Source organism: Canis aureus, chromosome 16 (genome assembly GCF_053574225.1).
Source record: "Canis aureus isolate CA01 chromosome 16, VMU_Caureus_v.1.0, whole genome shotgun sequence".
NCBI classification, from domain to species: domain Eukaryota; kingdom Metazoa; phylum Chordata; class Mammalia; order Carnivora; family Canidae; genus Canis; species Canis aureus.
The window spans coordinates 15,461,973-15,474,465 of record NC_135626.1 but is presented as its reverse complement, the minus strand read 5'-3'; the positions used below and the strand labels follow the sequence as shown (position 1 = coordinate 15,474,465).

The 12,493-nt window shown below is 44.4% G+C and overlaps 1 protein-coding gene across 1 annotated transcript in view; it reads right to left on the bottom strand.

Annotated features, from left to right (window-relative positions):
* The window catches only part of PITPNA (phosphatidylinositol transfer protein alpha), a 42,860-nt gene that overhangs the window by 10,476 nt on the left and 19,891 nt on the right, over nucleotides 1-12,493 (bottom strand). The window contains exons 6-10 of the mRNA XM_077851800.1: nucleotides 12,016-12,090; nucleotides 10,321-10,404; nucleotides 7,782-7,859; nucleotides 7,520-7,630; nucleotides 6,577-6,699 (exon numbers count right to left, since the gene is read on the bottom strand). Of these exons, the coding sequence (XP_077707926.1) occupies nucleotides 6,577-6,699; nucleotides 7,520-7,630; nucleotides 7,782-7,859; nucleotides 10,321-10,404; nucleotides 12,016-12,090 (471 nt within the window). The remainder of the gene's footprint in view (nucleotides 1-6,576; nucleotides 6,700-7,519; nucleotides 7,631-7,781; nucleotides 7,860-10,320; nucleotides 10,405-12,015; nucleotides 12,091-12,493) is intronic.

Sequence of the window (12,493 nt, the reverse complement as noted above, 5' to 3'; positions counted from 1 at the left end):
TACCCCAATCACAAACTGGAAACTTTGGGGAATAGTGTCCTTCCAGGCATTTCATAGCACAGGGACACTTACACAGTCTCTGGGTAACCAGTTCAGAGTTTGAGACTCAAAATCTAACAATGGTGGTGATACATCATCCATCGGTCAGAAAGCCATAGGATGGAGCAAGGGACTTCTATATCAAGATTCAGGAGATGAGGAAAGACAGGCACACTGACATGCAAGCATATGGACAGGGAGACTGATGACAAGGAGGCTCAGAGACAGCCCCCAAGGTTGGCCAGCAGAGCAAGGGGGTCATGCAGCCTCTCAGCTACATCCCGAAGGAATGGGCTATGGAAGGACCAGAAGAATCATGGAGCCAACAGGGATGAGAAGGAAGCTCCACAAGGGAAGGCTGGGAAGAAAATGCTGCAGAATTTTACTCATGTACTCTGACACATGTATCTCTGGTGTTTTTAAGCAAATGTTCTAGAGGCCAGTAAATCATGAGTTTTATCCCAGGGTCATTATCTATAGCGTTAGTGGCCAAAGGCCCAGGAGGCACTTGTTCACTGAACTAGAAGGTATCCTCAGCTTCTTGGAGCCTCAGTTTCTCTTATCTATAAAATGAAAATAATATTACAGCACAGGCTGACATGATGATTTGATGACATAATTCATAGAAAATGCTGACCACACACAACAGGGGTACAGTAAAACCTCAATACGATATTGGCTTCTATTAGTAATAAAAATATTTTTATTACTACCATGTTCAATAGATAGTGAGTTCCCCATTAGAGGAGGTGATCAAGCACAAGCTGGAGGGGAAGCTGCAGAGAGGACTCAAACACTGGACATGCAATTGGACTAAGTGACCTTTAAGGTGCCTTCTTCCCAACTTTGAGATTATGAGTCTCTTAAGAGAGCAAGAGCAAAGGAGAGGGAGAAAAAGGGAAGAAGGGAGGGAGACAGATGAACAGACACTGCTCTCCTACAGGCACACATTTCCTGACATTTTTCTTTTTAGGGCAAAGGACTAATCTCTTGATCTCTTGTTTCTCAAATCCTTGAGCCTCATCCAAGAATGGTGAGCCCACCTTCCCAAAGGGACTAGAGTTATAGTAGTGGTGACTGTGACCTTATAGTCATAATTCACACACAAAAAAATCCACCCACGCTAGATTACTATGCATTAATAAAAAAATAAGGGTCATAATTCTGATTGCAAATTTATAGTTAATCATGACAGATTTTAACACGCATTTATTGCTATTCCTCCCCTAAACCCTACTACAATGATAATAAAGGAATAAGCGAAAGATGTAAAAACACAAAGACAACAAACAGAGGAGACAACAGCAGATAAGAGAGGGTAGCAACATTCTGGAAGATGAAATATGGACGGATGAGTAGTGACTAATTTGCAGAGCAGCAGGACTTAAGTGATTGTGCGGAGGGGAGCGAAGGACAGACCTATTTGTGCTGCAGGTTCTCCAAAGCCTCGGGAACTGGAAGCATCAAGTATCTTAGAGGGTGGGAGGGCAGGAGGAGCTGAAAACAGGGGACTTATTTGAAAGTGAGAATAAAGAAGTTTGGCTGAGGCACCTGGGTGGAGCATTGGGTTAAGTGTCTGCCTTCAGCTCAGGTCATGATCTCAGGGACCTGGGATTGAGCCCCATGTCAGGCTCTCTGCTCAGCAGGGAATCTGCTTCTTCCTCTCCCCATGCTCATGCTCTCTATTTCTCTCTCAAATAAATAAATAAAATCTTAAAAAAAAAAAAAACCCAAAGAAAACAAAATTATTAAAGACTAAACAAATACATAAAATGTTTTGAAATTCAATAGATGAGAGAGAAGTTAACATTGGAAAGTATCTTCCAAAAAGCAGACAAGGGCAGCCCAGGTGACTCAGCAGTTTAGCGCCTCCTTCAGCCCAGGGCCTGATCCTAGAGACCAGGGATCGGGTCCCACATCGGGCTCCCTGCATGGAGCCTGCTTCTCCCTCTGCCTGTGTTTGTGCCCCTCTCTCTGTGTCTCTCATGAATACATAAATTAAAATCTTAAAAAAAAAAAAAAAAAAAGCAGACAAAAAGGGAAAGAAACCATAACTAAGTCAATTCATGAGGTCTGACTTCTAACTCCTAATAAAAATTCCAGAAAAAGGACAAAGAAAACAAAGGGGAGGAAATTATGACAAAAAGAGAGAGAAATTACAATATAAAACATTTTCTAAAACTGAGGAGACCTTGGGGCACCTGGGTGGCTCAGTCAGTTGAGCGGCTGGCTCTGGATTTCAGCTCAGGCCCCCTGTTGGGCTCTGTGCTCAATGGGGACCCTGCTTCTCCCTCTCCCTCTGCTCCTCCCCACCCACGCTTGTGCACTCTCTCCCATAAATAAATAAAATATTTTTTAAAAAAACTAGGGGGACATTTAGAACCTTAGTTTTTAGAACTGAGAGGAAGCAAAATCAATGAGGTTGGACTACATCACTCGCATTATTACACAGCGTGCATCACACACCAACCAGACTGGATCACTGATGTAAAGACTCAAAAACAAAACTTAAGGACAGAGGTACATAAAACTAAGCTAACAAAAGGGAAGGAGACAATTAGTAACTTCTTAGCTTATTTTTTCCCTATTTATTTATTTATTCATAAGAGACACACAGAGAGAGAGAGAGGCAGAGACACAGGCAGAGGGAGAAGTAGGCTCCATGCAGGGAGCCCGATGCGGGACTCAATCACGGGACTCCAGAATCACGCCCTGGGCTGAAGGCAGGCGCTAAACTAGTGAGCCACCCAGGGATCCCCTTTTCCCAAGTTTTAATTTTTTTTATTTTTTTTATTTTTATTTTTTATTTTTTTATTTTTTTAAGATTTATTTATTCATTCAGAGAGAGAGAGGCAGAGACACAGGCAGAGGGAGAAGCGGGCTCCATGCAGGGAGCCCAACTTGGGACTCGATCTCGGGTCTCCAGGATCACGCCCTGGGCTGCAGGAGGCGCTAAACCGCTGCGCCACAGGGGCTGCCCCTTCCCAAGTTTTTATTTAAATTCCAGTTAGTTAACATACAGTGTAATATTAATTTCAGGCTAACTTCTTAAAAAATCAAAGAGTTTTCCAAGAAAGGAAGGAATATCAGGAGCAGACTTAAGCGCTCAGTTGGGGAAAAGAATGACAAAGTTGTCATAATATAACACTAAATAATAAATTAACCCAAATTGTGATACTGGAGAAAAGAAAAGAGAATGTGAGTGGTAGGTGGGGTATAGGAATTAAATCTTCCATATGATAAGTCTACCATTAATATCTAAAGTGGAGAACTGAAGAATTAAGCACCTAAGTATATTCTTTGGAAATACAGGGGTAATTAACAAAAGAAACAATTATGAGAACTGCAAGGGGCTACTTTTGGGGTAGGGGGACTCCAGGCACAGGGCAGAGGAGGACAGCTTCTTCCTTGCAAGCTGGGATATCGTCTAAGTTTGAAAACTATAAAAATACTTCTGGAGGTAATGTTTTTGTTTATGGCAATGATTGTCATGATGATCTCACAGGTGTATACTTATCTGAAACTCATTAAGATGTATACTTAAATATGTGCACAGGGCGCCTGGGTGGTTCAGTTGGTTAAGCGTCCAACTTCTGGCTTCGGCTCAGGTGACGATCTCAGAGTAGTTAGATTCAGTTCTGCATCAGGTTCCTCACTGAGCATGGAGCCTGCTTAAGATTTTCTCTCTCTCCCTCTCCTTCTGCCAGCCCCCAACCCTGCTCACACACACACTCTCTAAAATAAATAAGCACAGTTTTCTTTTTTCTTTCTTTATTTTTCTTTTAAAGATTTTATTTATTCATGAGAGACACAGAGAAAGAGAGAGGCAGAGACATAGGCAGAAGGAAAAAGAGAGAGAGAGACAGAGAGAGAGAGAGAGAGAGAGTCTGAGACATAGGCAGAGGGAAAAGCAGGCTCCATGCAGGGAGCCCGACATGGGACTCGATCCTGGGATTCAGGATCATGCCCTGGGCCGAAGGCATTGCTAAACTGCTGAGCCACCCAGGCTGCCCTGTTTTTTGTTTTTTGTTTTTTAAGATTTTATTTGTTTGAGAGAGAGAGAAAGAGAGCACAAGCAGAGGCAGGGGCAGAGGGAAAGGGAAAGGGACAAGCAGACTCCCCGATGAGCACAGAGCCAGATGTCGGGCTTGATCCCATGACCCAGAGATCATGACCTGAGAGCCTAAACTGAGAGTCTGATGCTTACCTGCCTGAGCCTCCCAAGCATCCCTGTGCAGCTTTCTTTTTTTTTTTTAACATTTTTAAAAAAATTTATTTATGATAGTCACAGAGAGAAAGAGAGAGAGAGAGGCAGAGACACAGGCAGAGGGAGAAGCAGGCTCCATGCACCGGGAGCCCGATGTGGGATTCAATCCCAGGTCTCCAGGATTGCGCCCTGGGCCAAAGGCAGGCGCCAAACCGCTGCACCACCCAGGGATCCCCCTGTGCAGCTTTCTATATGTCAGTCATACTCCAAGAAAGTTTTTTTTTTTTAAATTAAAAATAAAACTATAAAAATAAAACTTTGATAGAAAGACTTTTAGAAGGAGGAATAAAAACCAAAAGACAACTAAGTCAGAGGTATAGTTAGCACACAAAGGTCCAGTACAGCCGCTAATGGGGTCAAAAGATGTCCCTCAATGACACAAACTTGGTTTTGCTTTCTCTTCCACTGCAAACTATTTAAAATTCCAATTCTTTTTTTTATTTTATTTTATTTATGATAGTCAGAGAGAGAGAGAGAGAGAGAGGCAGAGACATAGGCAGAGGGAGAAGCAGGCTCCATGCACCGGGAGCCCGAAGTGGGATTCGATCCCGGGTCTCCAGGATCGCGCCCTGGGCCAAAGGCAGGCGCTAAACCGCTGCGCCACCCAGGGATCCCTAAAATTCCAATTCTAAAATGGGTTTCCTGCATTTGCAGTTTTCCTGGAGGACAGTGGTCTTCTAGGTTTTTGGCACAATTCTCCACAGAATGGAGAAACATGCAGAGAGAGGCAGGGGGTTAAAAAAGACCTCCCTACTGGTGAGGGCTCCCAAACTTTGGGCCTGAGGGAGGCAGATCCAGTAGCTCCTCTGGGGAGTTTTTCCAGCTCCAGGAATTCAAATTGTACCCAAAGATAGAGAGGCTATCTGTAACCATTTCCATGAATCCTGATTACTTTAGGCTGGCCTTGGTCAGACAGTGGGTGGCTGAGGCTTCAGGGTAAACCCCAAAGTCTCTACACAACTTTGTTTGGTAACTTTTTTCCCTCTTTTGGGGGCCAGGACAGGGGTGCCCATAACACCTAGGCCTCTCTCTTACACAGTTAGAAACATCAGAGTCCTAGACATTAAAAATTACCACTTCTTCAAGATACCTGGCAGAAGAATCAGGAATTGTGTCCAAAATCCTGCCACTTCCCTGCCAAATGTAGCTGGATGACTAACCAGCACATCTGTCTTCAACAGGAACTAAGGAAGGAAGAACTCCTGGCCCAAGCCCCGCACAGTGAGGTGGGGGCACCACGGTCACTCAGGCCTGGGTCTCATCGGAGGCACTGCTGGGGAGCTAGGCAAGGCTGCGCAAAGCACTGTCTGCCTGACATCTGGCTCCAAGGCCAACCCCACCAGGACAATGAGGGAGAAATGGGTGGCAGTTATGAAACAGAGCTTTCTGCCTTATTTTTAGCCCTGGGAGGGCAAGAGGGCCCCAAATGGCATTTAAGGGAGGAAAAGAAGCCAAGTGATTTAGAGCTATGGCTCTTACCCTGACTGTAGCACCTGCAGGCTATATGACCTTGGACACGGAGTTGGGACTCTCAGAGCCTCTACCTCTTCATTTGAGGGTGGCAATGACAGTGGAGTCTCCTCATAGGTACGGTGAGGATCATGGGAGATGGTGTATGAAAAAGTCCTTAGAATGGTGCCCTCACACACAGTAAGTATTTGAACCTTATTTACTAAAGATCTCCTCAGAGTGAGCCTCGCAGAGAAACATACCCAAATGAGGCAGAAGTGTTAGGCCTTCAACTCCCATGAAGCAGACAGCCCTCCTCCTTGGATCCATGCCAAGCTCTCCCTTCCCCCAAAAGAGCCAAGGCTCCAAACTCTAAAAATAGCTCAAAACAACCTTATAGAGTAGTTAATTGTGTGAATGCTGTTGCTGTCCTCTGTGGGTGACATGCATGGTACTCATGAATTGGGCCAGCCGGCCTCCTACCAGGGTTACCTCCAATCCTGCAGCCCAGCGGGACTCCCCCCACCCCACCAGTTCCGAAGAACCACTGCAGCAATTACTCATTTGGCATGCAGCACACACTGCCATATTTGTCTCTCTGAATATGCTAAGACCTCAGCTAGACTGCAAATTCAGGAGCACCAGCAGTTTTCTTCCTTATAGTTCTACACTACCTGGCACTAGACCTTATTCACATGGACAGTGATATGTTCCCAGAGCCACAGTTCCCACAGCCTCATGAACTGCCCCACACAACAATCTCCTTCATGGATTTACTGAGTTGAGCCCAGGAGCCCAGTCTCCTCCAGGAGCCCACTCACCTCATCCAGCTGTCTCTTCGTCTCTTCTTCCATCCTTCGGATATCGTCCATAGTCAGGTCAACCCACTTATCGAGCCAACAGAACAGCTGCCTGTGGAAGTTTGTAAATAGACGCCTTTCTTGCTACAAAAAAAGGAGGGAACCTAGTTAGAACCCAGAAGGTAGAGGTCACTGTTGCAGCTCCCCTCCCATGATCTCCATGTCAATAACCCCACTTTCTTAAAGGGGTGAGGAGAGGTGCTAGCTGGCTTCTATGGATGAGCCCTCAAGTCCCAAAAGTCAGTGACTTTTGCCCTCATGCGACAACATGTATCACTTCAAGAAGGAGGGAACCCCCTGGAGAGGATGGGTGCCTACCTCACAGCTAGGCCCCTGTGCCCCAAATCCTCCCCAGACAGGCAGCCCATGAGCTCATAGTTCAGCCAAGGCCCAGAAACAACTGTGCCAACTTTCCCTCTTGTCTCTGGAGCCTGAGGCCATGTTAAAACTGGCCAGCAGCCATGAAAGGTGGCTCAAGAGGGAGGCTGTCATCAAAGAAAAAGCTATAAAAATGCCTTGGGTCTGTCCAGTTCAGGGATTCAGGGCACTGGAAAATTTGGCTCACAGGGCCTCTTGCCTTTGGTTTTAAGAAGAGAGAAAGACTAAGTTTCATCTGCAGTTCAGTCATAGCAAGCCCCTTCCTGTTTCCTTTTTTTTTGGCTTCAGTTTCCTTCCCTGTCACATGTGGTACCCCTGGATAGACAGCATTAAGCAGTAGGATAGTTAAGTGAAAGGGGAAGTGGGGGTCTGGGAAATCAGATTGAAATATTCTGATGTCAGCCACAGTAGGACACAAGTCACACGGGTTGTACGATCTTCTCTTGTTGGGCAAAACCCCCTCCCTCCCAACACACACACACACACACACACACACACGGGGGAAGGTCTCACCCTGGTCACTTACCTTATGTATAAAGTTTTCCACTTTGTTCTGCAGGCCCCACCACTTGAACTTGACAGTAACCAGTTTGTATGCACACATGTATGGGCAGTCTTTCTGATTTACAAGTTCTTGCTGTATTAGAGATACACATATAGGCAGACAGGTAACTAAGAGGGCCAACCTCTGGCTCTCCCTTAGCCTACCCTAGCCATTCCCCTCCACCCTGGGAAGAGGTCTGCCCATGCTATGCCCTGTCCCCTGGTGGTGAGGGTGTGAACTGCACCTTCCAATTTGGGCCCAAGGGTCCTCGGCCAGTTTTGATAGATTTAAATTTTGCTGGGTCTTCCTCGGCCTTGTAGTCCTGAGAGAAGTTGTAGAATTGGAGTTGGGGGAGGAAGGGAGAGAAGGAGAGAAGGAGGGAGACTGAGATTAGATTTTTCCATCAGAGTACACTTCATACCAGTCTTAAAGCTGCTGGTATAAAGAAAATATGGGAAAATGTCATAAACAAGATATAGAACTGTTTACATTTGCCTCAGAGGAGAGCTATGTGATTTTTCTCTGCCACGGTTTGTTTTCAATTTGACACCTATGAAAGTGTCACCAGACTGTCCGAGCATGCACGTATTTCCACTGTTTAAGACAGAGATTTTCAACCTGGGATAAGCATTCAAATGACTAGGGAAAGCTTTTTCAAAATACAGATTTCTAGGCCACTCCATCTAAAACCCAGCGAGTGAGAATATCTGCAGGTAAGGGCAGCACAGATTTTTTAAACCTCTGTAGGTGATTCTAAAACATGACCCCAGATGACAACCGGATGAGAACTGGCTGTCAAGGCTGAAATCTTATCCAATCTCCCTCTGGCTTTTTTTTTTTTTTTTAATTGACTTGTTTTAATAAAATCATTACTGGAAATGTCCAATGTATAGAACCTATTTTCTTATGTACTACTGTCAGCCTTATTTCACTCATTTATAATGCAATCAATGCTGTGGGTGAATTAATCATAATAAAAGTTTAATATTTGGTTGTTCTTCTGCACTAATATGGGCTTAGGAAAAGCAAACTTACTATATCTACTTAACAAAAATAGTGAAAAAAACACATCACACTCACCCACCCACCCACACTCATACACACAAGTCATAAAGTATTTCCCAAAGCTAAGAAGATTATTTATGTGTACTTAAAAAATAAACCTTTTATGTCAACTATACTTAAATAAAAACAAATAAATTAATTAAATCTTCCCCACTTCTGCTTCTCTCCACTCACATAAAATAACTAGACTTGACAAAATACTCAGAGTCATACTCTTTGCTAGCATTTCTTTTTTTTTTTTTTTTTTTTTAAATTTATTTATGATAGTCACAGAGAGAGAGAGAGAGGCAGAGACATAGGCAGAGGGAGAAGCAGGCTCCATGCACCGGGAGCCCGACGTGGGACTCGATCCCGGGTCTCCAGGATGGTGCCCTGGGCCAAAGGCAGGCGCCAAACCTCTGTGCCACCCAGGGATCCCCTTTGCTAGCATTTCTATTTGAGACATATGACTATGTTCAGTTTGAGGAAATCCACCATGCTCTATACTTAGATATATTCACTTCGCTTTATGCTATACTTCAATAAAAAGCTTTTTGAAATATCCACTAACTTTTGAGGGTGGAAATGAAGATATTAGACAAGGAAAGCACAAGATGTTTTTCATATCTTTTTGGAAATACACAAACCAAAATATCTGAAGCACAAGAGCGAGTGGCTCCAGGAAAGAGGGATCATACCCCTGGGATGTGGAGAGCAAACACTCCCCAGAGAGAGCCAAATTCCTCTGCCCTGATCCCAACAGGTCTCTGTCAAATAGGAAGAGTACTGAATGAGCAGCAACCTAACTTTTCCTTCCCTAAAGAAATCCTTCCTGGGAGCACAGCACTGAGCAGGACAGACCACGTCCCTGCTCTTTCCAAGTTTATGGTCTAGAGCAGTGGTCCTTTCCTAGGCGTATGCTGCTATACTCTGAGAAGCCACCACTAACTTCTTTTTTTTTTTTTTTAAAGATTTTATTTATTTATTCACGAGAGACACAGAGAGAGAGGCAGAGACACAGGCAGAGGGAGAATCAGGCTCCATGCAAAGAGCCCGACGTGGGACTCGATCCCGGGTCTCCAGGATCACACCCCAGGCTGCAGGCGGCACTAAACTGCTGCGCCACCGGGGCTGCCCTCACCACTAACTTCTTGGGGGCGAGGCATCTGTCTTTTCATCTATTCGGCTGGAACCCATAGAACACAGTCTTCCGAACATAACAGGCAGGCAATAAATGTTTTTTAATTACTGGGTTGGAAAAATGAATTTGAGAACTAGTTTCAGATCAAGTGTCATTTCAGCTGAGCAAATTATCCTCAGAACCTACAATGTCGGGGCAGCCTGGGTGGCTCAGCGGTTTAGCACCGCCTTCAGCCCAGGGTGTGATCCTGGAGACCCTGGATCAAGTCCCACGTCAGGCTCCCTACATGGGGCCTGCTTCTCCCTCTGCCTGTCTCTGCCTTTCTCTGTGTCTCTCATAAATAAATAAAATCTTTAAAAAAAAAAAAAGAACCTACAATGTCTAGTAGTAGTTTCCAGAGCCAAACCAGGCCACTATCTTCCCGGTAGAATCCCCAAGAATTAAGAGAATTCTTAATTCTAATTTAAAAAATAAAACAAACAACAGCCAAGAGAGAACTTCCCTTTGAGCCAAGTTGGGTATGGCTCCCTGGTTTCTCTGACACTTAGAAGTTATTTCTGCATCTCAAAGGCAGCCCACCCTGCTAAATAGTTCCTACCTTGCTAAGTACTTGGCTTCGATCTGCAATGTCTATATATATGGCTTCCACGTGTTTCCATGCCTCAGGCTCCAGTTTATGCACCTGCAGAAACAAGGAGGACCACTGTGTAGTTTTTGTCAGCTACAAAGCACCCTTTATCCAGAATCAACACCCAGGAACAGTTATTTCCATAGCCATAGATGTGAGATTCCTACCAGTAAAGAATAACAAAGTTATCCAAAGGAATGGGAGGGGCCTGGAGCCTGCTACTCCCTCTGCCTGTGTCTCTGCCTCTCTCTCTCTCCCTGTATCTCTCATGAATAAGTAAATAAAATATTAAAAACAGAACAAAACAAAGGAATGGGAGGAAGGGTTTTAAGTAGATATACATATGAGAACAAATGCTCTGATTTCAGCAGGCCAAAACACTCTGGCCTACTGCACTTAAATTATTTCGTATGTTCTCCTTTGTAAAGATTGGCTACAAATACTTGTGGACGTATAACCTGTTTAGCCATATACTGCTTACTTTAATGTGTTTTTTTAAATTACTTATTTATTGATTTAGAGAGATGGAAAGAGAGTGTGTGCACACTCATGTGAGCTGGGGGGAGAGGCAGAGGGAGAGGGAAAGAGAGAATCTCAAGCAGATTCCGAGCTCAGCACAGAGCCCAATGTGGGGCTCAATCTCATGATACTGAGATCATGACCTAAGCCAAAATCAAGAGTCAGATGGTTAACTGACTGAGCCACCCTTGTGCCCCTACTTTGATGCTTTTATTTTTTTTTTATTTTTATTTATTTATGATAGTCACAGAGAGAGAGAGAGAGAGAGGCAGAGACACAGGCAGAGGGAGAAGCAGGCTCCATGCACCGGGAGCCCGACGTGGGACTCGATCCCGGGTCTACAGGATCACGCCCTGGGCCAAAGGCAGGCGCTAAACCGCTGCGCCACCCAGGGATCCCCTACTTTGATGCTTTTAAGAAACTTTCTCTTGCTTACCTTCCAGTTCCATCCTGAGTAATGCCACCACTGCCAGATTCCATGCACATACAAACATCCGTGTAGAGAGATTTTTCTTTTAATACAAATGGTAGCACATATACACACTGTTTTGCATCACGCTTTTTTCACTGAACAGTCTATCTTGAAGATTATTCTCTATTGGTTCTTTTTAACGGCTGCATAATATATCACTGTATGGCTGCACCACAGTTTAACAGTGTCTTACTGATGCGCTCTTACATTGTTTTTCATCTTTGGCTACACAGAGAATACTGCAATCAATCTCTATGTGTATAAATTATTTTACACATGTGAAAGCATAACTTACATGATAAATTCCTAGATGTGGAACTACTCGGGTCAAAAGGACATGTGAATTTTAGAATTGAGGAGTTATCTATAGATAACTCTATAGAGGCTCTATAGAGGCTGTAATCTTCATGTTTTAAAAATACAGTTCCTCTCTGCCAAGAGTTGCATTTAGACCAATCTTAGCTCTACGAGAAGGCCCCATAAGGAGTCTTTGGAGATCATGTTTTGCAAATTAGAGACAGAGCAATCCCATGCTGGTAGGAAAGGTCCAGACACAGGCTGTTAGAATGGGACTACAGAAAAGGCTCCGTAGAGAAGGAGAAGCGGCTAAACAGAGCCTCAAAACCCTACCCTGCAGCCTCGAAGACCCTGGGCTCTCGGGAAACGCTACTTACATTTTCCTGGGTGCCAAGATCTGGTTTGTGCCAGGTTTCAATTTTAATCAGAAAGTCTTCTTTCATGTATTCATTCTGGAAGAGGGGAAAACACCTTACAGTCACCAGCCTCAAAGTTGGAGAGTAACTATCTCACATTACTGATCGCAGTGATTGAGAGACCCTCGCCTCTGCCTTAAAGTAACAGCTAATTTGACTAGGAGCCCATAGGATTCTAGGGGCACATTATCTTGTTCAATCCTCCTCCCGGCCTACGAGGGCTGTAGTAATATCATCCTCATTCTACAGATGAGGAAAGTGAAGTTCAAAGAGGGGAGGGGACTTGTCCAAGCCCACAGAGATAATGACAGAGCTGGGCCTCAAAACCAGATTTGTCTGACTTCAAAATCTATGTATTTAACCACTTGGCCGTCTTGCCTTATGCACAGAGCACTAATGGTTAACATGAGAAGGAATATTCCCACTCAACCAAATGTTC